Source organism: Ranitomeya imitator, chromosome 1, assembly GCF_032444005.1.
Source record: "Ranitomeya imitator isolate aRanImi1 chromosome 1, aRanImi1.pri, whole genome shotgun sequence".
Taxonomy (NCBI): domain Eukaryota; kingdom Metazoa; phylum Chordata; class Amphibia; order Anura; family Dendrobatidae; genus Ranitomeya; species Ranitomeya imitator.
Genome location: NC_091282.1, coordinates 130,072,072 through 130,096,798, shown reverse-complemented (window position 1 = coordinate 130,096,798; position 24,727 = coordinate 130,072,072). Strand labels below are relative to the sequence as shown.

Sequence of the window (24,727 nt, the reverse complement as noted above, 5' to 3'; positions counted from 1 at the left end):
TCATTTCCATCCCATTTTTGCCATTGCTTTCACTACAACTTGCCCATATTTTCTACTGTCTATTTCCACCTTTACCTGGAACCCTTAGGGTTCATTTACAACATTTCCCCTTCAGAGGTGTTACCATTAATACACTGTTATTGGCTCCTGTTGACTATGCGGTGCGCTTGTACCCAAGTCTTGGTATAGACCAGCGTTGTCCGGCACCATAAGTCTAAGCACAATAATTAGATCGCGCATGCGCCCAGCCAGCTGTCACACATACACAGCGCAAGCGCCCTGCTCCCCCAGCATCTCTAGCCTCATTCTGGAAGCCACAACATGCGCTCCCTCCCAGCCAGCTGCTTCAAAGGCACGGACAGAGCACAGGGCAGGCGCTGTATCCCCCTTACGCCTCAAGCCTTTCTCTGAATGCCGTATTTACATGCGGTCACTTGCCACTTCCTCCCCTTAACCCGGGAGTATTTAAAGCACACTGCCACCGATGACATTACATATGCTTCCTCTCTCCCATGCTGAGGTTTGTTGTTAACGTCTTTTTCTTTGCATCCCCTGATGGATTCAATGTTTATTTTCAATGTGCAGTCTTCCTCTCTCTACAGCCTTAAGGGGATCCCTTTTCCAATATTTCCAGACTAACCTGTCTTGTACGCAGGTCAGTACCTTTAATTTTACTTGATTACCTACATGCTCATACTGCCCACCTTATTATAATGCTATGTCGATATGTGGAACTTGAAAAATTGTACATGTTTTTCTATGATTATTCATGCTATTTTCTTTGACCTTGAAATGAATTAACCTGGTGCCAATTTTGACAATATATTCATGCTCCCCAGAGATTTCTTCTTGTATATAATTTTGTGCATATATTTTTAGTCTGTGGTGTTATTATGTCAAGTCTAAGTACAGCACACTATATTTGTTTTTACAGTGAGGTTTGGCAAAGACCCTGAGAGGGTCGAAACGTTACCTTATCTTCACAAAACATTTTTTGATCCTGCTGTGATTTTTTCTGCACTTCTAATAAACCCAAATCAATTTTGCATTTTTTCAGTGCGGCTGTTTTCTTTCTTCTAATCTACTTTGGGTTCACCCAAGTTCAGCCAGCACCTCCTATTTGAGCAGAGTGCGCTTCTTTTTTTCCTATCTTCTTTACAGCTCTGTAAAGCAGCCACTTGCTCATCAGTGTTTACCGTATTTTTCAGATTATAAGACGCTCCCCAAATTTTGAGGAGAAAAATAGGGAAAAAAACTGGCTGCCGGGTGGCGGCGCACGCGCAGATGGAGATCTCAGCATCAAGATCTCGGGAGATGAAATCTCATCTCCAGAGATCTTGATGCCGGGATCTCCATCTGCACATGTGCCGCCCCTGGCAGCCATTTTCCCGGAGTCCACTGCATAGGAAACCATGGAACTGCGGGGGCTGTGGCCTTTCACAAAATGTCGGCAGAGCCCCAAAGTAGCAACGGACACCACGCGCAGCAGTGGACACTCGCCGCACATCCAAACACCCCCTGAGGCAACGCTCCACTCTTTCTTCCTCCAGCCACGACCCTGGTCCACTGCGGCCGGTATATCCACATTATAAGACGTACCCCCCATTTTACCTCCAAATTTTTTTTGGGGGGGGAATTTGCATCTTATAATCAGAAAAATACTTTACCTTTGTTTCGGCGGATGCAAATCTAGGGAGGAAGATACTGTTTAAGTTATTTCCGCCCCTTGAATAGCTTTGGGACATTTAACGGTTACTGTGTTCCCCAATAAGACGAACAAGAAACCGGTTTTACGTACCGGTAATAGGATTTTACAGAGTCCACGACAGCACCCACAACGAGAGAGGGGATCCGCCCACCTTCCGGACAGGAACCTACAGGTTAAAAAGGGGCGGTCCCCCTCGCCCTCCAGTTTGTGTTCCAGAGTACAAGGGTTACCGCCAATGAATCAGTACATGACAATATCATATTAAACAATACTAAATACCACCACCTCTATAGAGTGATCTCTAAGGCACACCTTCCAACAGAGTGCAGGAATAAGTAACTAAATACGGGGGGGAATGTATGGGTGCTGTCGTGGACTCTGTAAAATCCTATTACCGGTACATAAAAACCGATTTTCCTATCGCCACGACAGCACCCACAACGAGAGACTTTCAAAGACTATTTAACTGGGAGGGACCACAGCACTAAGTACTGAACGGCCAAACTGTAAGCTGGAATTAGCAGATAGATCAAGGCGATAGTGCTTATAAAAGGTGGAAGGTGATGACCAAGTTGCCGCCTTACATATCATTTCAATGGGGACATCCGCCTTCTCCGCCCAGGATGATGCCATGGCCCGAGTGGAGTGCGCCCTGATGCCTTCTGGTGGTGTTACTCCCCTGGCAGAATAGGCAAGACATATCGCTTCTCTAATCCATCTAGCGATAGAGTTCTTCGTGACACCAGAACCCTTTTTCCGATTCTGGAAAGAAACAAACAGAGCCCTACTCTGTCTCCAGCTTTGTGTCCTATCCAGGTATTCTAATATCGCCCTCTTTACATCTAGAGTATGATATTTTTTCTCCTCTTCTGAACCTGGATTTTCATAGAAAGATGGTAAATAAATCTCCTGACTTCTATGAAATTTAGTTGCTACTTTTGGTAAATATGCAGGATCGGGTTTTAGGACAATCTTATCCTGGAGAATTATTAGATAGGGAGGATCTACTGATAACGCATGTATATCACTGACCCTCCTGGCAGATGTTAATGCTAAGAGTAGAGCTGTTTTTAAGGTTAAATTTTTTATTGAAATAGAGTCTAATGGTTCGAACGGAGGTTCAGTCAACGCCTCAAGCACCAAATTTAAATCCCAAGGGGGTATTCTTACAATATGGATTGGGTTAGACCGCTGACATGCCTTAATAAATCTAGCAACCCATCTATTACCAGCTATATCACTGTTATATAGAGCTCCCAAGGCTGAAACATGAACTCTTAGAGTGTTGACTGCTAAACCCAATTCCCAGCCTTTCTGAAGGAATTCTAAAATAGCTGAAATCGGAGCCTTATCTCCTAATGGTTGCTGATAAAACAAAAGGAATTTTTTCCAAATTTTTGTGTAGATCTTTGTAGTGACCTCCTTTCTACTTTTCAATAAGGTATCTATTAAAGCATTAGAGAACCCCCTCTCCTTCAGAAGCTCCCTCTCAAGTTCCAAGCCGTTAAGTGAAGAGTCTCCAAATTTGGATGACGAAATGGCCCTTGAGAGAGGAGTTCCGGAACCACTGGCAACACCCAGGGATCGGTCACAGACATTGTCCTGAGGAGAGAGAACCAAGGCCTCCTGGGCCAGAAAGGGGCAATTAAGATCACTCTGGCTCTTTCCTCCCGGATTTTCCTGAGAACTATCGGAATCAGACACATTGGGGGAAAGGCATATGCCAGCTGGAAGTCCCAACGGATCCGAAGGGAATCCACTATAAATGGCTGGTCTGCTATCTGTAAAGATGCGAACCTTCTGACCTTCCTGTTCTTTCTCGTAGCAAACAGATCTATTGTCGGCAACCCCCACAGATTGACTATCTGATCGAATATCTGATGGTTCAGGGCCCACTCTCCCTGACGAAGGGAATGGCGACTGAGGTAGTCCGCCTCTATATTGAGTTCCCCTTTTATATGAACTGCCGACAGGGATTGTAAGTGTTTCTCGGCCAGAGACAATATCTGTGCTGTAGTGGTCATCAGGGATCGAGATCTTGTCCCCCCCTGATGATTGATGTAGGCTACCACAGTCATATTGTCTGTTTGTATCTGTACATGCATATTCCTCAGGGATGGTAGTAAGGAAAGAAGAGCCTGATTGACTGCCGTAAGCTCTCTTAGATTTGAGGAATTCTGGGACTCTTGAATCGACCATCGCCCTTGGGTTAGAATGTCTCCCATATGGGCTCCCCAACCGAACGGACTGGCATCTGTTGTAATTATGTTGTCCGGAGTGATGGTCCAGAGAACTCCTTTTGACAAATGTGCCGGACTGAGCCACCATCTCAGATCCTGAAGAGTGGCGGGTGATAATTTGAACCTTCTGCTCAGAGCACCGTGAAGATCTTTTTCTGCTTGAAGAACTTCGTATTGAAGTATTCGGGTATGAGCCTGAGCCCATCTTACCGCCGATATACACGCAGTCAAAGATCCTAGAAGCAACATTGCGTCTCTTAGACTTAAGTTTGGAGCTTTCCTTACAGCCGTGATCCTTTGAACGATCTTCTGCTTCTTCTCTTCTGGTAGGAAGGATGACTGATCTTCTGAGTCTAGAAGAACTCCTAGGAACATTTGACGTCTTGTGGGTTCCAGTTTTGACTTTTCCCAGTTGATAATCCATCCGAGCTCCTGTAGGGATGATATTATGGCATTTACCCTAGACGTACACTGATCAATTGAATTTCCTACTATCAAAAAATCGTCTAGATAGGGCACCACAAGGGTCTCTCTCTCTCTCTGATATGTGCCATTACTTCTGAAACAACCTTAGTAAAATCTCTAGGTGCCATGGACAGGCCAAAGGGCATTGCCAAAAATTGAAAATGCTTAATTTGATGGTTTACCCATACTGCCATCCTGAGAAATTGCTGGTGATTTCTGTGAACTGGAAGATGGTAGTACGCATCTTTTAGATCCAAGACCGACATGTAGCACCTAGGAAATAAAAGCTTAGTTGTTGACTTAATGGATTCCATCTTAAAAGCGTGGTACTGAAGATATTTATTCAATTTACGTAAATTTATGATAATCCTAAAGAACCCATCAGGTTTAGCGATTAAGAATAGCGGAGAATAAAAACCCGTCTTCTCCTGATGTTTTGGTACTTCTTCAATAACTCGCTTTGTAAGCAATTGTTGAATCTCTAATTCTAAGGCCTGTTGTTGGGCCGGAGTGTCCAGTGATGTTATCACAAACTGATCCGGGGGAGTTCTCAAAAATTCTAATTTTAATCCGGACTCAACCACCCCCATTAACCAGGCACTAGAAGTAATTTTTTTCCATCTATCTGAGAAGAACTTTAGTCTTCCGCCTACTGGTAGATCTGTCTTATCTGTAATTACGCCTACGTCTTGAGAAAGATGAAGGGTTCTTATAGTATCCACCTTTCTTCTTATGATCTGATGTTTCCCAGTCGCGATTATATCCCTGCTGGTCTGGCTGGAATCTCCTGAAGGGCATGCGTCTTCGGAAGGCGTTCCTAAAAGTGGGATTAAACGTTTTAGGAAATCCCTTCTTCCTATCTTCTGCCTTTGCAAGGATGTCATCCAGCACCGGGCCGAATAGGTACTCACCCCTACATGGAATGGAGCAAAGTTTGACCTTAGCCTGGGCATCCCCCTTCCATGTCTTTAGCCATAGAGCCCGTCTGGCTGCATTCGAAAGACCTGCCGATCTTGCGGCCAATTTCAGAGAATCAATTGAGGAGTCTGCTAGATAAGCTGCTCCTTCTCTGACCTGAGACAGGGAATTCAGCAACTTATCCCTGGGTACCTTCGCTTTAAGCTGCTCCTCCAGCTGAGTCACCCAGACCATGATTGATCTGGCCGTACAGGTGCCTGCGATAGCAGGCTTAAAGGCTCCAGATGATGACTCCCATAGTTTTTTAAGGAGCATGTCAGCCTTTCTGTCTGAAGGATCCTTGAGGAGCCCTACATCTTCTAATGGAAGTGAGGCTGTTTTTGAAGTAGAGGCTACTGCCGCATCTATTTTAGGAACCTTCATCCACTGTGACAAAGTGTCATCTTCAAAGGGGTACCTTCTTTTTGCAGCTGAAGGTAAAAACCCTTCATCCAGCTTGTCCCACTCCCGTTTGACCAGATCTTTAACAGAATCCACCACTGGGAAAGCTTTCCGACTTCTCTGGCTCAGCCCTGCGAACATGATCTCCTGGGTTGTTTTTGGTTCTTTACTCTCTGCAACCCCCATAGTTGCACGAACTGCCTTAATTAAGGTTTCCATACCATCCGTGGAAAAGCAAGGTCTTCCCTCCTCATCTGAAGAGGATGCCGAAGAACTTTCCGAACACTCGCCTTCTTGTACCGAAGGGCTGGAATCGGACACCAACTCCACACTGCTTTTTTCATGCCGTTTGGTTTTAAGGGATGATTTTATTTCTTCCCTAATTACCTCCCTCAGATCCGATACCCGGAGAGGGGCCTCTTCTTCTAACATACGACATATGCATAATTGGCATAACTTTTTAACATAGGTGTCAGGTAGAGGCTCTGTGCATACAGCACACTGCTTATGCTTGGATTTGGAGACTTTTTTCCCCTATAATAAAGCATAGTGTAGAAAACGGCTGTATCAGGCAATGGTCTACATATTACACTCACCACTGCTGAAAAAATGTAGAGTACCGGTTTTTGAGGGGGTGAGGCACGACGTGACGCTGGTTTGCCAGGATCCTGCTGCCCACGCTCGCCGCTATGAGACCTGTGCTCTCCTGCCTGTCGGTGTTCAGCGTCTCCTGCCGAAGACATATTGCCGCACACACATCTCACCTGAGCGCTGCTCCTTTTCAAAAGTCCCGCGCTCCTCCTCCCGGTCTCCTCCGGAAGTCGATCGATCACTTCCGGGTCATAAGCGCCGACCTGCTCCGCAGCGTCGCGCGCGTGTGGACGACCCAGGGCGGCGTGCCTTCCCCTGGGAACGCCACTTCGGCATTCAGCCGCTCCTTGCCAGACGAGGGGGGAAGCTGGACACAGGACTTCCCCCGACGCTGCTTCCGGGCCCCCGACTCTGCCGTTCTCACCTGGACACCGCACAGAGGCTTGGCGGACACGGGTAGGTGAACGACCTGTAGGCTCCCGCCGTCCGGACAGGAACCCAAACTGGAGGGCGAGGGGGACCGCCCCTTTTTAACCTGTAGGTTCCTGTCCGGAAGGTGGGCGGATCCCCTCTCTCGTTGTGGGTGCTGTCGTGGCGATAGGAAAATGAGGATTTTTCACTCACCGTAAAATCTCTCTCATAGTCTCCAGTGGGGGACTGAACCGCTGTGCTCTGCTTTACGGCCGGCGCTGACAGTGCAGGGAAGCGGACGGCGAGGGGACGCGACAGACACCGGAATGTAAGTATGTAGTGTTTGGTTTTTTTACATTTACAATGGTAACCAGGCTAAACATCGGGTTACTAAGCGCGGCCCTACGCTTAGTAACCCGATGTTTACCCTGGTTACCAGTGAAGACAGCGATGTTAGCGGGTGATCCAGCGACGAAATAAAGTTCTGGCCTTTCTGCTCCGACCAGCGATCTCACAGCAGGATCCTGATCGCTGCTGCGTGTCAAACACAACGATATCGCTATCCAGGACGCTGCAACGTCACGGATCGCTATCCTTATCGTTCTAAAGTCGCTCAGTGTGAAGGTACCTTAAGTGTGACAAACCTGTGTACTTAACGATATATTATTAGTCTTATCTTCACTGTGTACATAGTGCCCTCTGATGCCTGTTTTTTCAACTTACCATGCTTTGTAACATCTTCAGTGCTTCATCCTTTCCATCAAGTTGTCTTTGGGAAGCTTCTAGTTCAACTCTTAGAAGTTCCACTTCCTAAAACCAGGATAGTCATCAGTACTGCTCATAAACATATGGGAAAGTATTTTCTTAAGACAGGACTGAAAGAATGAATCGTAACCTCAGATTTCCAGTAATTGAAATTTCTCATGTGTACCAAAAGCTTTAGGACTTAATAAATTGCCAAGACCCCATCTATCAAAAAATAGGTGCATTTCTAAGCTCACAAACTCTACTGATCCAATCTATTTGCCATGTATAAATACAATTTGAAGCTGGATTTTACAAATTCTGTGTAAAATCCACCATTGTGGACAAAAATTAAAAAAAAAAAAAAAGCTTACAAAACGGGTTAAAGAACAAGCAAAAACAAGCCACAAGCTAAAAACATACTATTACTGGGCATCCAAATAGTAATGTACAGTAGAGTGGTATTTCCACAAAATACAAATGGATGAGAAATAACTTCACACCTCATGTGGCATATTGCAGGGGTAACAAGATTATACAGAAAGGGTTATACTGCAGAGGAGCTTACTTCTGTTACGTCTTGGAGACGCTGCCTCAGATCTTCATTAGAAGTTTCAGAACTTGCATCTGCAGAGAACAGAAATATTAACGACTGCACTGTCCACACAATAAAGAACTTATAGACAAAACGCACCAACAAATCAATAAAGAGAAGAATAATAAAAACAAACTTTAATACATAAGGGGTAATAACAGTTTACTGACCAAAAAATGTGGCACCGCAACAAGGCAACAAAATCCTAAGAGAGTAGCAAGGATAAATACATGTGGATAGAAATCCATATCATAAATAAAACATTTTGTATCACAGTGTTCAGACGCAGCCACAAATCACTAAGGATTATAGTCATAAACAGCCCTGCATAATATAGCAAGATGAAAAGTGACCTTGGAAGAAGGCACCGCAGCTGAAACGCACGTTGGGGTGTGTGGCGCCGCAATACTCGACCAAGATCATTTTTCATCTCACTATATTAACCCCTTTTTTCCCCAAGGGTGGTTTGCATATATTTTACTTCATGATAGTGGTAAAATTTCTTTGATATGACTTGCATTTATATGTGGAAAAAAAAAATGGAAATTTGGCGGAAATTTTGATGTCACACAAAATACTAAATAAGTAACATTTTTTTTGTTAGGGAGTTATAAGGGTTAAAAGTTGACCTGCGATTTCTCATTTTCACAACCCTTTTTTTTTTTAAAAAGGGACATCACATTTGAAGTCACTTTGAGGGGTCTATATGATAGAAAATGCCCCAAAGTGACACAATTCTACAAACTACACCCCTCAAAACCACATTCAAGAAGTTTATTACCCCTTCAGGTGCTTCACAATAATTTTGGAATGTTTAAATAAATAAATAAATAAACCCCAGCGGTCCAGCTTTTCGTAAGGAGAACCCCTTTCAAAAAAGCTGGTCCTCGAAACGTGCGTCAAGGGGCTGCTGGGTGAGGTGGGGGTGCTCCCCTGATAATGCATGGGTAAGCATGTATTTTTGAAACTACTCTGGGGTTTATTTGGTTAACACCGTATTGGCATACTGCAAGTTTCTTTGACTGCTAAAAGCCATTGGGCTATTGTATATATTGCTAATTATATACTTGCATCCCTGGGATGAATTTGCTTGCCCTCTCTGAACCCGGCATACCTTCATGTCTCCTCCGTTTTATCTCTTGACTTTTATACATTGTATACAGAATGTATATTTGAGTACTTTTCATGTGATTTTTCAATAAATGAATTTTGTATTATACATTTCTATTATGTTGTTTGGAACATTATTGCTCTATTTTCTTTGGGTTATACTTATTCACAGTTGTCCATTAGAAAAGATATTTTTGAGTTCTTTTGGGAGAGTTTTCCATTTTTGCACTCGGCCTCAGTGTGTGGTAGTGCTTTATGATTACATCAATGAGGATCATGTTTGATCGGAGGGTTCTGGGGGTTAAAGTGCCCGGAGCGTTCCGTGACCACTCCCGGCACTTAGTGCCGGGTGTCAGCTGTGAGAATCCGCTGTCATTTTCCTGGGGCAGCTTTGAGTGACTCTATACTTTAAATATAGAGAGCGGGCAGCTTCCCAACGGACGTCGCCCACAGAATTAACATGTCAATTCTTTTAACTGCGTCAAGGTTTCTGGACCCCGAAACAGTTAAAAGTAGTAATAAAAAACAGAACATGCGCACAGCGGTGACGTTTGGACATTGCTGTGCCTTTATGTTCATTTCCTGGGGTGCTTTTTCATGTGGAAAAGATCTGCCTGAAAAAAAATAAGTTGGCATTCGCTGGAGTAACAGGACGTCAAAAGTTGCACTGTTTTTGGAGCAAGCACCTTCGTGCTTAATTGGTCTCGTTGCTTCAAGAATCAAAGAACTAATCAAAAAATATTCTGTGTGTACAGAACATAGACTAAGTGTCTGCCAGTCTTACCAGTGCTGTTCTGTCTGCACCGGGTATAAACCTCTTTCGCTGGCCTCCCAGTCTCCCTTTCTTCAGACATGCTATTTTTTCCTACATGATGTCTCGTGTTACAATCGTCTTCTCCCTTCTTAATAAGGTGGTAATGAACAGAACCTGATTCTTTCCTTAGCTTGAATGATTTTGCCATAGTTTCATCAAGACCTTCGTAGAGTCCACCTGGCTTTCTCCCAAAACCTTCTCCCAAGTCTCCACCAGCCATAAAGTCTTCCTCATCCTCTGAAAGGCAGTCAGTCATCGCCGGCGTGTGAAGTGATGGTCCGTCAGATCTGAAACACAAATAACATATACAGTATAATGTGTTCTTACACATCAGTATGTATACTAATTACAGTTTATATCTCCATGGATCATCACATTAGATCACATACACCTACCTTGTCCGTCAGATAAAGGATCACGGTAGTTGTAGGACGTAAATTGTGAGGCATCATAAAAGCATCACTCCAGCATTTTGATTTTTATTGCAGCGATGGAGTGGTGCTTCTAATGTAAATTCCCTGACCCTAGTTTCATACATCGGAAAAGCAAAATGTTTCTGATATACAAATTTCCAACATTTTTTTCACAACTTAAAAGGAATCTGTCAGGTCATTTTTGTTTAGTATATTAATAAGCTGAAATAGGTAACTTTTTTTTTTCCTCTATGTGGCCCCAGTGTGTTGCTGTAAGCACCGAACAAATTTATTGTCACGTACCGGCAAACTAAGCATATGTCCATGGAAAATGAATATTCACTCCTTCCCCCACCCATAATCCCAACCGCCCCTCTGCACTGGCATCACTGATTCAGTCAGACAGCTGTATTCCCGAGGACCGCATTGCAATCTTTGGACTGTCCGGCAGCTCACCTGACCACAGAGTGACAGCTGCATAGAAATACACACACCTGTCAGGAGAACAGATGGTTAGTCTGAGCATTACGATGCGATACTTTGGCGAGTAACGCAGCAATCTGAATAAATCACCTCGGAGCAGAGGGGTGAGCGGGGGAAGGAGCAAATATAATTTCACATTTACATGTGCACTGGCAGGTCATGCATATGTAAATGCTAAATAAATATTCACCATTTTCCGCACCAATATTCCAGCCTACCCATTCCGGCCGGCGTCAGTGATTGGGTGCAGTCAGATAGCTGGTTACTCACCCGAGGATCGCATTGCAATCCTCCGGCTGACCGTTTGCGCTGACCTGTACTTCTATGCAGCCGTCACTCTGGTGAGGAGAGCAGACGGCCAGTCGGAAGATTGCAATGCGATCCTAAAGAAAAAAAAAGTCAGTCTGACTGAATCAGTGACAGCGATGCAGAAAGACGGGCAGGATTATGGGGGAGGGCTGAATAATCACTTCCCATTTACATATGCTCAACCTGCCGATGCACAAGAATAAAATTTGTCATCTGGGGCTTATAGCAACACAACGGGGAAACATACAGAAATAGAATGCAAAGGATATAGGACTACTCACTGGAGTAGTTAAATTGTTTGGGGCTATTTATTCCCTATTGAGCCTGCTTATACACATCCTTAACCCCTTAAGGGTGGTTTGCACGTTAATGACCGGGCCAATTTTTACATATCTGACCACTGTCCCTTTATGAGGTTATAACTCTGGAACACTTCAACAGATCCTGATTATTCTGACATTGTTTTCTCATGACATATTGTACTTCATGATAATGGTAAAATTTCTTCGATAAGACTTGCGTTTATTTGTGAAAAAAATGGAAATTTGGCCAAAATTTTGAACATTTTGCAATTTTCCAACTTTGAATTTTTATGCCCTTAAAATCACAGAGATATGTCACACAAAATACTTAATAAGTAACATTTCCCACATGTCTACTTTACATCAGCACAATTTTGGAACCAAAATTTTTCTTTTTTGTTAGGGAGTTATAAGGGTTAAAAGTTGACCAGCAATTTCTCATTTTTACAACTTTTTTTTTTTTAGGGACCACATCACATTTGAAGTCATTTCGAGGGGTCTATATGATAGAAAACAACCAAGTGTGACACCATTCTAAAAACTGCACCCCTCAAGGTGCTTAAAACCACATTCAAAAAGTTTATTAACCCTTCAGGTGTTTCACAGGAATTTTTGGAATGTTTAAATAAAAATGAACGTTTAACTTTTTTTTCACACAAAATTTACTTCAGCTGCAATTTGTTTTATTTTACCAAGGGTACCAGGAGAAAATGGACCCCAAAAGTTGTTGTACAATTTGTCCTGAGTACGCCAATACCCCATATGTGGGGGTAAACCACTGTTTGGGCGAATGGCAGAGCTCGGAAGGGAAGGAGCGCCATTTGACTTTTCAATGCAAAATTGACTGGACTTGAGATGGAACGCCATGTTGCGTTTGGAGAGCCCCTGATGTGCCTAAACATTGAAACCCTCCACAAGTGACACCATTTTGTATAGTAGACCCCCTAAGGAACTTATCTAGATGTGTGGTGAGCACTTTAACCCACCAAGTGCTTCACAGAAGTTTATAATGCAGAGCCATAAAAATAAAAAATCATATTTTTTCACAAATATGATCTTTTCGCCCCCAATTTTTTATTTTCCCAAAGGTAAGAGAAGAAATTGGACCCCAAAAGTTGTTGTGCCATTTGTTCTGAGTACGCCGATACCCCGCATGTGGGGGTAAACCACTGTTTGGGCGCATGGCAGAGCTCGGAAGGGAAGGAGCGCCATTTGGAATGCAGACTTGGATGGATTGGTCTGCAGGCGTCACGTTGCATTTGCAGAGCCCCTGATGTAACTAAACAGTAGAAACCCCCCAAGTGACCCCATACTGGAAACTAGACCCCCCCAAGGAACTTATCTAGATGTGTTGTGAGAACTTTGAACCCCCAAGTGTTTCACGACAGTTTATATCGCAGAGCCGTGAAAATAAAAAATCTTTTTCCCCCCCCCCCACAAAAGTTTTTTTTTTTTAGCCCCCCAAATTTTCTTATTTTCCCAAGGGTAACAAGAGCAATTGGACCCCAAAAGTTGTTGTCCAATTTGTCCTGAGTACGCTGATACCCCATATGTTGGGGTAAACCCCTGTTTGGGCGCACGGGAGAGCTCGGAAGGGAAGGAGCACTGTTTTACTTTTTCAACGCAGAATTGGCTGGAATTGAGATCGGACACCATGTCGCGTTTGGAGAGCCCCTGATGTGCCTAAACAGTGGAAACCCCCCAATTATAACTGAAACCCTAATCCAAACATACCCCTAACCCTAATCCCAACCCCAACACACCCCTAACCCTAATCATAACCCTAATCATAACCCTAACCACACCCCAACCCTGACACACCCCTAACCCTAATCCCAACCCTATTCCCAACCATAAATGTAATCCAAACCCTAACTTTAGCCCCAACCCTAACTGTAGCCTTAACCCTAGCCCTAATGGGAAAATGGAAATAAAATACATTTTTTAAATTTTATCATTTTTCCCCTAAGGGGGTGATGAAGGAGGGTTTGATTTACTTTTCTAGCGGGTTTTCTAGCGGATTTTTATGATTGGCAGCCCTCACACTAAAAGATGCTTTTTATTGCAAAAAATAGTTTTTGCGTCTCCACAATTTAAGAGCTATAGGTTTTCCATATTTTGGTTCACAGAATCATGTGAGGTCTTGTTTTTTGTGGGACGAGTTGACGTTTTTATTGCTATCATTTCCAGTTACATGGCATTTTTTGATCGCTTTTTATTCCGATTTTTGTGAGGCAGAATGAACAAAAAACAGCCATTCATGAATTTCTTTTGGGGGGCGGGGGGGGCGTTTATACCATTCCACGTTTGGCAAAATTGATAAAGCAGTTTTATTTTTCGGGTCAGTACGATTACAGCGATACCTCATTTATATCATTTTTTTATTTTTTGGCGCTCTTATACTATAAAAACACCAAGGTTACTTACTGGTAGCCGTTTTTTCCGGAACCCATGACGGCACACCTGAGAGAGGGGATCCGCCCAGCCAGGACAGGAAACCCTACTGAAAATAAAAGGGCGGTGCCTCTCGGTCGCTTCAGTTGGTTTTCAGAGCATGAGAGGCCCCCTGGTTAGTACACATGGCAATCCAACACCACATCATATTAACTTAAAACACCCAAAACAATAGTGCACACCGAAAGGGTGATAAAGGGGGGGGAATATACGGGTGCCATCATGGGTTCTGGAAAAAACGGCTACCAGTAAGTAACCTTGGTGTTTTCCCTTCCCCCATGACGGCACACCTGAGAGACTTTTGTAGAAAGAAAAAACCTTAGGGAGGGACCACCGCTTGGAGTACCCTTCTACCAAAGGTTAGGTCAGCAGAGGAGGAAAGGTCTAGCCGGTAGTGTTTGAAAAGAGTCGAGGGTGAGGACCAGGTAGCGGCCTTGCAAATTTGGTCAATTGATACGTCAGCCTTCTCTGCCCAGGAGGTAGCCATAGCTCTGGTGGAGTGAGCCTTGATGCCGTCAGGAACCGGAGTGCCACTTGCAGAATAGGACAGACTAATGGCCTCCCTGATCCATCTAGCAATGGTACTTTTAGCTACCCCACACCCTTTTTTACTACCCTGAAAGGCTACAAATAGGGTTTGATCTTTCCTCCACTGACTAGTCATGGTCATGTATTGTAACATGTATCTCCTCACATATGGAACTTTTGTTCCCCCAGATTTTTAGGATTATTACAAAATGATGGTAACGTAATCTCCTGACTCCTATGAAATTTTTGGACTACTTTGGGGAGATACGCTGGATCTGGTCTTAGGATTATCCTGTCATCAAGAATCTGAGTGTAAGGAGGGCATATTGATAGAGCTTGTAAATCACCTACCCTACGGGCCGATGTTAGGGCTACTAGTAGGACTGTTTTTAGGGTGAGTAATTTAGGTGATATGTCCTGCAAAGGCTCAAAAGGATCTTTGGTTAAAGCATCCAAGACCAGATTTAGATCCCAAGAAGGAATTTTGGGGATAATAACCGGTCTAGACCTGCCACAGGATTTTATAAATCGTAAAACCCACCTATTAGATGCTAAGTTGCAATTATATAGGGCCCCTAAGGCTGAAACCTGAACCTTAAGGGTGCTAGTTGCTAATCCTAGTTGCAAACCCGCTTGTAGAAATTCTAGGATGGGACCCACTGGAGCTACATCCCCTAACGGTTCACCCAAGAAGTCTAAAAATGTCTTCCAGGTCCTACCGTAGATTCTGGAAGTTATAGGCTTCCTGCTTTTTAACAGGGTGGAGATTAACCCTGGGGAGAATCCTTGGCGACTCAGTAACGCCCTCTCAAATTCCAGGCTGCCAGATGGAAACCCTTCAACTGAGAGTGGGTTACTGGTCCCTGGGTTAACAGGTCTGGCACATCTGGCAGGATCCACGGGTCTGTTAACGACATCTGCCTTAGAAGGGAGAACCATGGTCTTCTTGGCCAGAATGGAGCGATGAGTATTATTTTCGCTCGGTCTTCTCTGATTTTCCGAACTACTGTTGGAATCATCACTATCAGGGGAAATGCGTAAGCCAGAGAGAATTTCCACGGTATTAGTAGGGCATCTACCGCGAAAGGATGTTCGTTTGGGTTCAGTGAGCAGAACTTTTTCACTTTCTTGTTGTGTGAGGTGGCAAATAAGTCTTATCTCTGGTGTACCCCAGGCCTGTACTATGTGTTGAAATACCCCGGGATTCAGGGACCACTCCCCTTGTCTCAGAATTCTGCGACTCAGAAAATCTGCCCGTGAGTTTTCTACACCCCTTATGTGTAGTGCTGTTAGGGAAGATAGGTGTTGTTCTGCCCAATGAAATAGTAAATTTGACACCTCCATGAGGTTCCAAGACCTCGTCCCCCCTTGGTGATTGATGTAGGCCACTACTGCTCGATTGTCTGTCATAATTCGAGCATGGCGGCCCTGGAGCAGGGGAAGAAAATGTTTCAAGGACTTTACTACTGCCCATAGTTCTTTTACGTTTGAGCCATAGCTCTTTTCTTGGGAGGACCAAGTTCCTTGAACTGAATGGGATCTTAAGTGAGCTCCCCAACCTAAACCGCTTGCATCGGTCGTGATGATGTCCTCGACTGGTTTCTGCCACTGGACTCCCATAGTGAGATGTTCCTCTATGGTCCACCAGACTAAGGAATCTCTTACATCCTGATGAAGACATAGAATTCCTTCCAAACGCCCTTTTAACAGTCTTTGGGCTGACAGAACTTCCCACTGTAGTTGTCTCAGGTGGAATTGTGCCCACCCTACGGCCGGAATGCAAGATGTTAACGAGCCTAGTAGGGACATCGCTTTTCTTAGGGTCATCTCGGGTTGGTGTATTGCTGCAGTGGTCAAGTTGATTATTTTGGCTACTTTGTTTTCCGGGAGGAGGAAGAGCTGACGTTCTGAATCTAGTATTAACCCTAGGAAAGACTGTACCTTTACTGGAACTAATTTCGATTTGGGAACATTTATCATCCAACCCAGCTCTATTAGAGTTGATGTCACTACCGTTATCTGATGGGAGCAATCAGCCTCTGTCTTCCCTATCACAAGAAAATCGTCCAAATACGGGACAATCACGACATTCCGGGAACGGAGATATGACATTACCTCAGCCATCAACTTGGTGAAGACCCTGGGAGCTGTAGATAGGCCGAATGGAAGGGCTGTATATTGGTAAGGTTTCACTTGGTTTTGTATGTAGAGTGTCACTCTCAAGTGTCTCCAGTATCCGCCATGTATTGGAATATGGTAATACACCTCCTTCAAGTCTATTACTGCCATGAAGCAGTGAGGAAACAGAAGCTTTGTGGTTGTATTGATGGACTCCATCTTGAAGGAGTGATTGTCTATTGAATGGTTGAGTTTTCTTAGGTTGATTATGGTTCTCCATGAACCATCGGGTTTCTGTATCAGAAAGAGGGGGGAGTAAAACCCCTTCCTATTTCCTGAACCGGGACTTCTTGCAAGACATTTTTTTGAATCAGACCAAGGACTTCTGTTTCTAGAGCTAATTGTTCCTGCTGGACTTTCCTCCGAGGAGTTATTATAAAATTGTGCCTGGGTGGATGGATACATTTTATTTTTAGGCCGTCTTTTATAATATTTAGAACCAAGGTGCTCGGGGAGATGTTTATCCAGGCTGGATAGAAGAGGGAAAGTCTTCCTCCAACCTGTGATGTAATGTCATTGGGGGGATGTTTTTGCTGAGGTAGAGGGCCCTTTGAACATATAGTCCGATCTCCTTTTATCTTTGAAATCCCAATTTCTCCTATCTCCTGGAGGTCTGCCTCTATTATATCGTCTCTGAAAAAAAGGTTTTTTAGGATCCTTAGGGAAGGTTGGAAAGGCTTTATTTTTGTCTCCTGCCTGTTCCAATATTTCTTCTAACTTTTTCCCAAAGAGGAGTTGACCGTCACATGGGATGGAGCAAAGCTTATGTTTGGATGGTAAATCTCCCGGACACCCTTTGAGCCATAAGGCTCTCCTGGCCGCGTTGGACAGGCCCGCTGCTCTAGCCGTTAACTTCGCAGAGTCTACGGAGGAATCTGCCAAGAAGGCTGCTGCCCCTTGAACTAGGGATATGTTTGCAAGAATGTCATTCCTAGGAACTTTATTCCTGAGCTGGTCTTCAATTTGTTGTAACCAGACCATAAGGGCGTGAGCTGTACAAGTTCCAGCTATAGCTGGTTTCAGGCCTCCTGCCGCGGCTTCCCGGAGGTGTTTCAAGAACCCATCTGCTTTTTTGTCTAGTGGATCTTTTAGGACCCCTGAATCTTCTAACGGAAGGGATGATCTCCTCAAGGATTTGGCTACCGCACCGTCAATCTTGGGGATTTTCTCCCATGATTCTGAGTCTTTTTCTTCAAAAGGATATCTCCTTTTTGATGAAGAAGGTAGGGTACCCATTTTTCAGGTTTCTTCCATTCTTTTTCGATCAATGCCTTGATTTTTGCATTGACCGGAAATGTTCGCTTCCTTTTTTCTTCTAAACTGCCAAACATGACATCCTCAAGTGACCTAAGCGTTTTTTCCTCTTTACGACCCATAGCAGTTCTGACCGCTTTAAATAATTTTTCTACAACCTCAGTTGGGAAACATGGACGCCCCCCTGTATCACTATCTGAGGAGGAATCTGAGGACTGGAGAGGCGGAAGAGGTAGAGGGAGACCGGGATGATTTTTGACTCCCTTGTTTCTGAGAGGCCTCCGAATCCGTAGACACTTTACGGCTTTTCCTCCCAGCTTTTTTGAGAGCCAATTTTAAGGAGTCTTTTATCTCTGCCTGAATTATGGCTTTAAGGCTCGTGGCAAAATTAGGGGTCTCTTCCTGAATAGTTCTATTAATACAGTCAGCGCAGAGGTCGTTCTGCCACTGAACTGCAAGCGGGGCTTTACAAAGGGCACATTCACGGTTCTTTGCCGCTAGATTTCCTCGACCCCTAGTGATCAAACAGAAAAAATGGACCCTGTTACCATAAGGGTGATCACTCACCACCGCCGACCGTCAAGGGTACCGATTTTGGAGGCTGGACAGATGCACGTGTAGTGTCCTTCCTGGACGCTGAAGAGTCTTGCCGGACGGGACGACCGCCACTCCTACCACTTGAGCGGCTGCTCCTGTGCTGGTGGCTCGGCAAGGCATCTGATGAGAGCTCCTGACGCTGCTGCTGCTGCTGTAATGGCGGCGGCGGCTGCTGCTGCTGCTCCTGTTGTCCCACTTCCATGTTGAAGCTTGTGGACATGAGCGCGTCTTCTGTGGTCAGACACCCTTTTATAGGGGACCACTGCACTCCCCGCCTCCTCCGGTGCCCAATAGTGATCCCTCCCCTCCTCTGCCGCGTCGCCGGAGTCCCATTCCACCGGCCGGCGTTTCTTCATGGGCACCGCCATCTTGGATCCGGCGCCCACCCCCGACGTCACACGGGCACGCCTTTTCCCAGCGTGCCCTGCGCGTGACGTCAGACGGGCGACCCGGAAGCGGCCGCCGAATCTGGACGCCGGCAGAGGGAGGAGGGCAGCGCGGCAGCCACGGAAGGAGCTGGAACCTCCGACCGTGCTGCAACAACGCCCGCTCGGACGCAGAGACCCGGGGGACCTGCGGACGGCGCTTCCAGACTCCCGAACGCGACGCACAGGCGTTGCCTGATTCTTCCACGCCGGGACGGGACCTGGGTAAGTGGAATCACCGCCGTGTTTCAGTATGAGGGTCCCTGTCAGGACAGGAAACCCAACTGAAGCGACCGAGAGGTACCACCCTTTTATTTTCAGTAGGGTTTCCTGTCCTGGCTGGGCGGATCCCCTCCCTCAGGTGTGCTGTCATGGGGGAAGGGAAAACTATTCAGTCACTTCAATTACACACAGGACAGCATTTTTCCCGTCCAGTCACTTCCATTACACACAGTGCCCCCGTCCAGTCACTTCCATTACACACAGGACAGCAGTGCCCCCGTCCAGTCACTTCCATTACACACAGGACAGCAGTGCCCCCGTCCAGTCACTTCCATTACACACAGGACAGCAGTGCCCCCGTCCAGTCACTTCCATTACACACAGGACAGCAGTGCCCCAGTCCAGTCACTTCCATTACACACAGGACAGCAGTGCCCCCGTCCAGTCACTTCCATTACACACAGGACAGCAGTGCCCCCGTCCAGTCACGTCCATTACACACAGGACAGCAGTGCCCCCGTCCAGTCACGTCCATTACACACAGGACAGCAGTGCCCCCGTCCAGTCACGTCCATTACACACAGGACAGCAGTGCCCCCGTCCAGTCACGTCCATTACACACAGGACAGCAGTGCCCCCGTCCAGTCACGTCCATTACACACAGGACAGCAGTGCCCCCGTCCAGTCACTTCCATTACACACAGGACAGCAGTGCCCCCGTCCAGTCACTTCCATTACACACAGGACAGCAGTGCTCCCGTCCAGTCACTTCCATTACACACAGGACAGCAGTGCCCCCGTCCAGTCACGTTCATTACACACAGGACAGCAGTGCCCCCGTCCAGTCACATCCATTACACACAGGACAGCAGTGCCCCCGTCCAGTCACTTCCATTACACACAGGACAGCAGTGCTCCCGTCCAGTCACTTCCATTACACACAGGACAGCAGTGCCCCCGTCCAGTCACTTCCATTACACACAGGACAGCAGTGCTCCCGTCCAGTCACTTCCATTACACACAGGACAGCAGTGCTCCCGTCCAGTCACTTCCATTACACACAGGACAGCAGTGCCCCCGTCCAGTCACTTCCATTACACACAATGCCCCTCTCACAAGTTCCTGCTCATTGTGTACTCAGGATACGAAACAACCACTCCCTGAGGCAGAGCAGCTGCAGACAGGCCAGTCCAGTATCTGAACACACTGGGTTAGAACTAAGAGGGAGCACCTAAATATGATCCCCTGTCCTGAGCATCCTGCCCTCAGAGCTCCGCACTCCGGGGATCCAGCGCAGCCTGCGGTTCCCTCCCTACAAACACCCGGGTGATAGAGCAGCCAGGTAAATGATGTCATCAGCTCAGTGTCCAGTCATTGGCTCTGTATATAAGAGGGTCTCACCCGCAGTGCAGCAGGGGCTCCCGCCTGTCACTCGCTTCCTCCCCAGATGTTACTCTGCACACAACTCTGATTTCCTCCTTTACAGACGTGGCCTCCCCGCCTTCTACCGGTCACATGACCTGAAGGCTGGGCCCCGCCTATCTCACCTGAGGGCACCTGTCTTCACTACACGCAGTATATACACAGTATATATACCGCCGTCGCTGTGTTATGTATAACTTGTGTATATACAGTATATACCGCAGCTTATATATAACTAGTCTACATATGGTATATAGTCCAGTGTTATATATAACTAGTATATACATCCTATATACCGCAGTGTTATCTATAACTAGTGTATACATCCTATATACCGCAGTGTTATCTATAACTAGTGTATACATCCTATATACCGCAGTGTCATATATAACTAGTATATACATCCTATATACCGCAGTGTTATATATAACTAGTATATACATCCTATATACCGCAGTGTTATCTATAACTAGTGTATACATCCTATATACCGCAGTGTTATATATAACTAGTATATACATCCTATATACCGCAGTGTTATCTATAACTAGTGTATACATCCTATATACCGCAGTGTCATATATAACTAGTATATACATCCTATATACCGCAGTGTTATCTATAACTAGTGTATACATCCTATATACCGCAGTGTTATCTATAACTAGTGTATACATCCTATATACCGCAGTGTTATCTATAACTAGTGTATACATCCTATATACCGCAGTGTTATCTATAACTAGTATATACATCCTATATACCGCAGTGTTATATATAACTAGTGTATACATCCTATATACCGCAGTGTTATCTATAACTAGTGTATACATCCTATATACCGCAGTGTTATCTATAACTAGTGTATACATCCTATATACCGCAGTGTTATCTATAACTACTGTATACATCCTATATACCGCAGTGTCATATATAACTAGTATATACATCCTATATACCGCAGTGTTATCTATAACTAGTGTATACATCCTATATACCGCAGTGTTATCTATAACTAGTGTATACATCCTATATACCGCAGTGTTATCTATAACTAGTATATACATCCTATATACCGCAGTGTTATCTATAACTAGTATATACATCCTATATACCGCAGTGTTATCTATAACTAGTATATACATCCTATATACCGCAGTGTTATCTATAACTAGTATATACATCCTATATACCGCAGTGTTATCTATAACTAGTATATACATCCTATATACCGCAGTGTTATCTATAACTAGTGTATACATCCTATATACCGCAGTGTCATATATAACTAGTATATACATCCTATATACCGCAGTGTTATCTATAACTAGTGTATACATCCTATATACCGCAGTGTTATCTATAACTAGTGTATACATCCTATATACCGCAGTGTTATCTATAACTAGTATATACATCCTATATACCGCAGTGTTATCTATAACTAGTATATACATCCTATATACCGCAGTGTTATCTATAACTAGTGTATACATCCTATATACCGCAGTGTCATATATAACTAGTATATACATCCTATATACCGCAGTGTTATCTATAACTAGTGTATACATCCTATATACCGCAGTGTTATCTATAACTAGTGTATACATCCTATATACCGCAGTGTTATCTATAACTAGTATATACATCCTATATACCGCAGTGTTATCTATAACTAGTATATACATCCTATATACCGCAGTGTTATCTATAACTAGTGTATACATCCTATATACCGCAGTGTTATCTATAACTAGTGTATACATCCTATATACCGCAGTGTCATATATAACTAGTATATACATCCTATATACCGCAGTGTTATCTATAACTAGTGTATACATCCTATATACCGCAGTGTTATCTATAACTAGTGTATACATCCTATATACCGCAGTGTCATATATAACTAGTATATACATCCTATATACCGCAGTGTTATCTATAACTAGTGTATACATCCTATATACCGCAGTGTTATCTATAACTAGTGTATACATCCTATATACCGCAGTGTTATCTATAACTAGTGTATACATCCTATATACCGCAGTGTCATATATAACTAGTATATACATCCTATATACCGCAGTGTTATCTATAACTAGTGTATACATCCTATATACCGCAGTGTTATCTATAACTAGTGTATACATCCTATATACCGCAGTGTTATCTATAACTAGTGTATACATCCTATATACCGCAGTGTTATATATAACTAGTATATACATCCTATATACCGCAGTGTTATCTATAACTAGTGTATACATCCTATATACCGCAGTGTCATATATAACTAGTATATACATCCTATATACCGCAGTGTTATCTATAACTAGTATATACATCCTATATACCGCAGTGTTATCTATAACTAGTGTATACATCCTATATACCGCAGTGTTATCTATAACTAGTATATACATCCTATATACCGCAGTGTTATATATAACTAGTGTATACATCCTATATACCGCAGTGTTATATATAACTAGTATATACATCCTATATACCGCAGTGTTATCTATAACTAGTGTATACATCCTATATACCGCAGTGTTATCTATAACTAGTGTATACATCCTATATACCGCAGTGTCATATATAACTAGTATATACATCCTATATACCGCAGTGTTATATATAACTAGTATATACATCCTATATACCGCAGTGTTATCTATAACTAGTGTATACATCCTATATACCGCAGTGTCATATATAACTAGTATATACATCCTATATACCGCAGTGTTATCTATAACTAGTGTATACATCCTATATACCGCAGTGTTATCTATAACTAGTATATACATCCTATATACCGCAGTGTTATATATAACTAGTATATACATCCTATATACCGCAGTGTCATATATAACTAGTATATACATCCTATATACCGCAGTGTTATATATAACTAGTATATACATCCTATATACCGCAGTGTTATCTATAACTAGTGTATACATCCTATATACCGCAGTGTTATCTATAACTAGTGTATACATCCTATATACCGCAGTGTTATCTATAACTAGTGTATACATCCTATATACCGCAGTGTCATATATAACTAGTATATACATCCTATATACCGCAGTGTTATATATAACTAGTATATACATCCTATATACCGCAGTGTTATCTATAACTAGTGTATACATCCTATATACCGCAGTGTCATATATAACTAGTATATACATCCTATATACCGCAGTGTTATCTATAACTAGTGTATACATCCTATATACCGCAGTGTTATCTATAACTAGTATATACATCCTATATACCGCAGTGTTATATATAACTAGTATATACATCCTATATACCGCAGTGTTATCTATAACTAGTGTATACATCCTATATACCGCAGTGTTATCTATAACTAGTGTATACATCCTATATACCGCAGTGTCATATATAACTAGTATATACATCCTATATACCGCAGTGTTATCTATAACTAGTGTATACATCCTATATACCGCAGTGTTATATATAACTAGTATATACATCCTATATACCGCAGTGTTATCTATAACTAGTGTATACATCCTATATACCGCAGTGTTATCTATAACTAGTGTATACATCCTATATACCGCAGTGTTATCTATAACTAGTATATACATCCTATATACCGCAGTGTTATATATAACTAGTATATACATCCTATATACCGCAGTGTTATCTATAACTAGTGTATACATCCTATATACCGCAGTGTTATCTATAACTAGTGTATACATCCTATATACCGCAGTGTCATATATAACTAGTATATACATCCTATATACCGCAGTGTTATCTATAACTAGTGTATACATCCTATATACCGCAGTGTTATCTATAACTAGTGTATACATCCTATATACCGCAGTGTCATATATAACTAGTATATACATCCTATATACCGCAGTGTTATCTATAACTAGTGTATACATCCTATATACCGCAGTGTTATCTATAACTAGTGTATACATCCTATATACCGCAGTGTTATCTATAACTAGTATATACATCCTATATACCGAGTGTTATCTATAACTAGTATATACATCCTATATACCGCAGTGTTATCTATAACTAGTATA

At 43.5% G+C, this 24,727-nt stretch overlaps 1 protein-coding gene across 1 annotated transcript in view; it reads right to left on the bottom strand.

Annotated features, from left to right (window-relative positions):
* CCDC125 (coiled-coil domain containing 125) overlaps positions 1 to 20,696 on the bottom strand; it is a 77,400-nt gene extending 56,704 nt beyond the window's left edge. Inside the window, exons 1-4 of the mRNA XM_069750899.1 lie at positions 20,604 to 20,696; positions 10,008 to 10,324; positions 8,087 to 8,145; positions 7,498 to 7,584 (exon numbers count right to left, since the gene is read on the bottom strand). Of these exons, the coding sequence (XP_069607000.1) occupies positions 7,498 to 7,584; positions 8,087 to 8,145; positions 10,008 to 10,293 (432 nt within the window). The 5' untranslated portion in view covers positions 10,294 to 10,324; positions 20,604 to 20,696. The remainder of the gene's footprint in view (positions 1 to 7,497; positions 7,585 to 8,086; positions 8,146 to 10,007; positions 10,325 to 20,603) is intronic.
* Between the last annotated feature and the right edge of the window lie 4,031 nt (positions 20,697 to 24,727).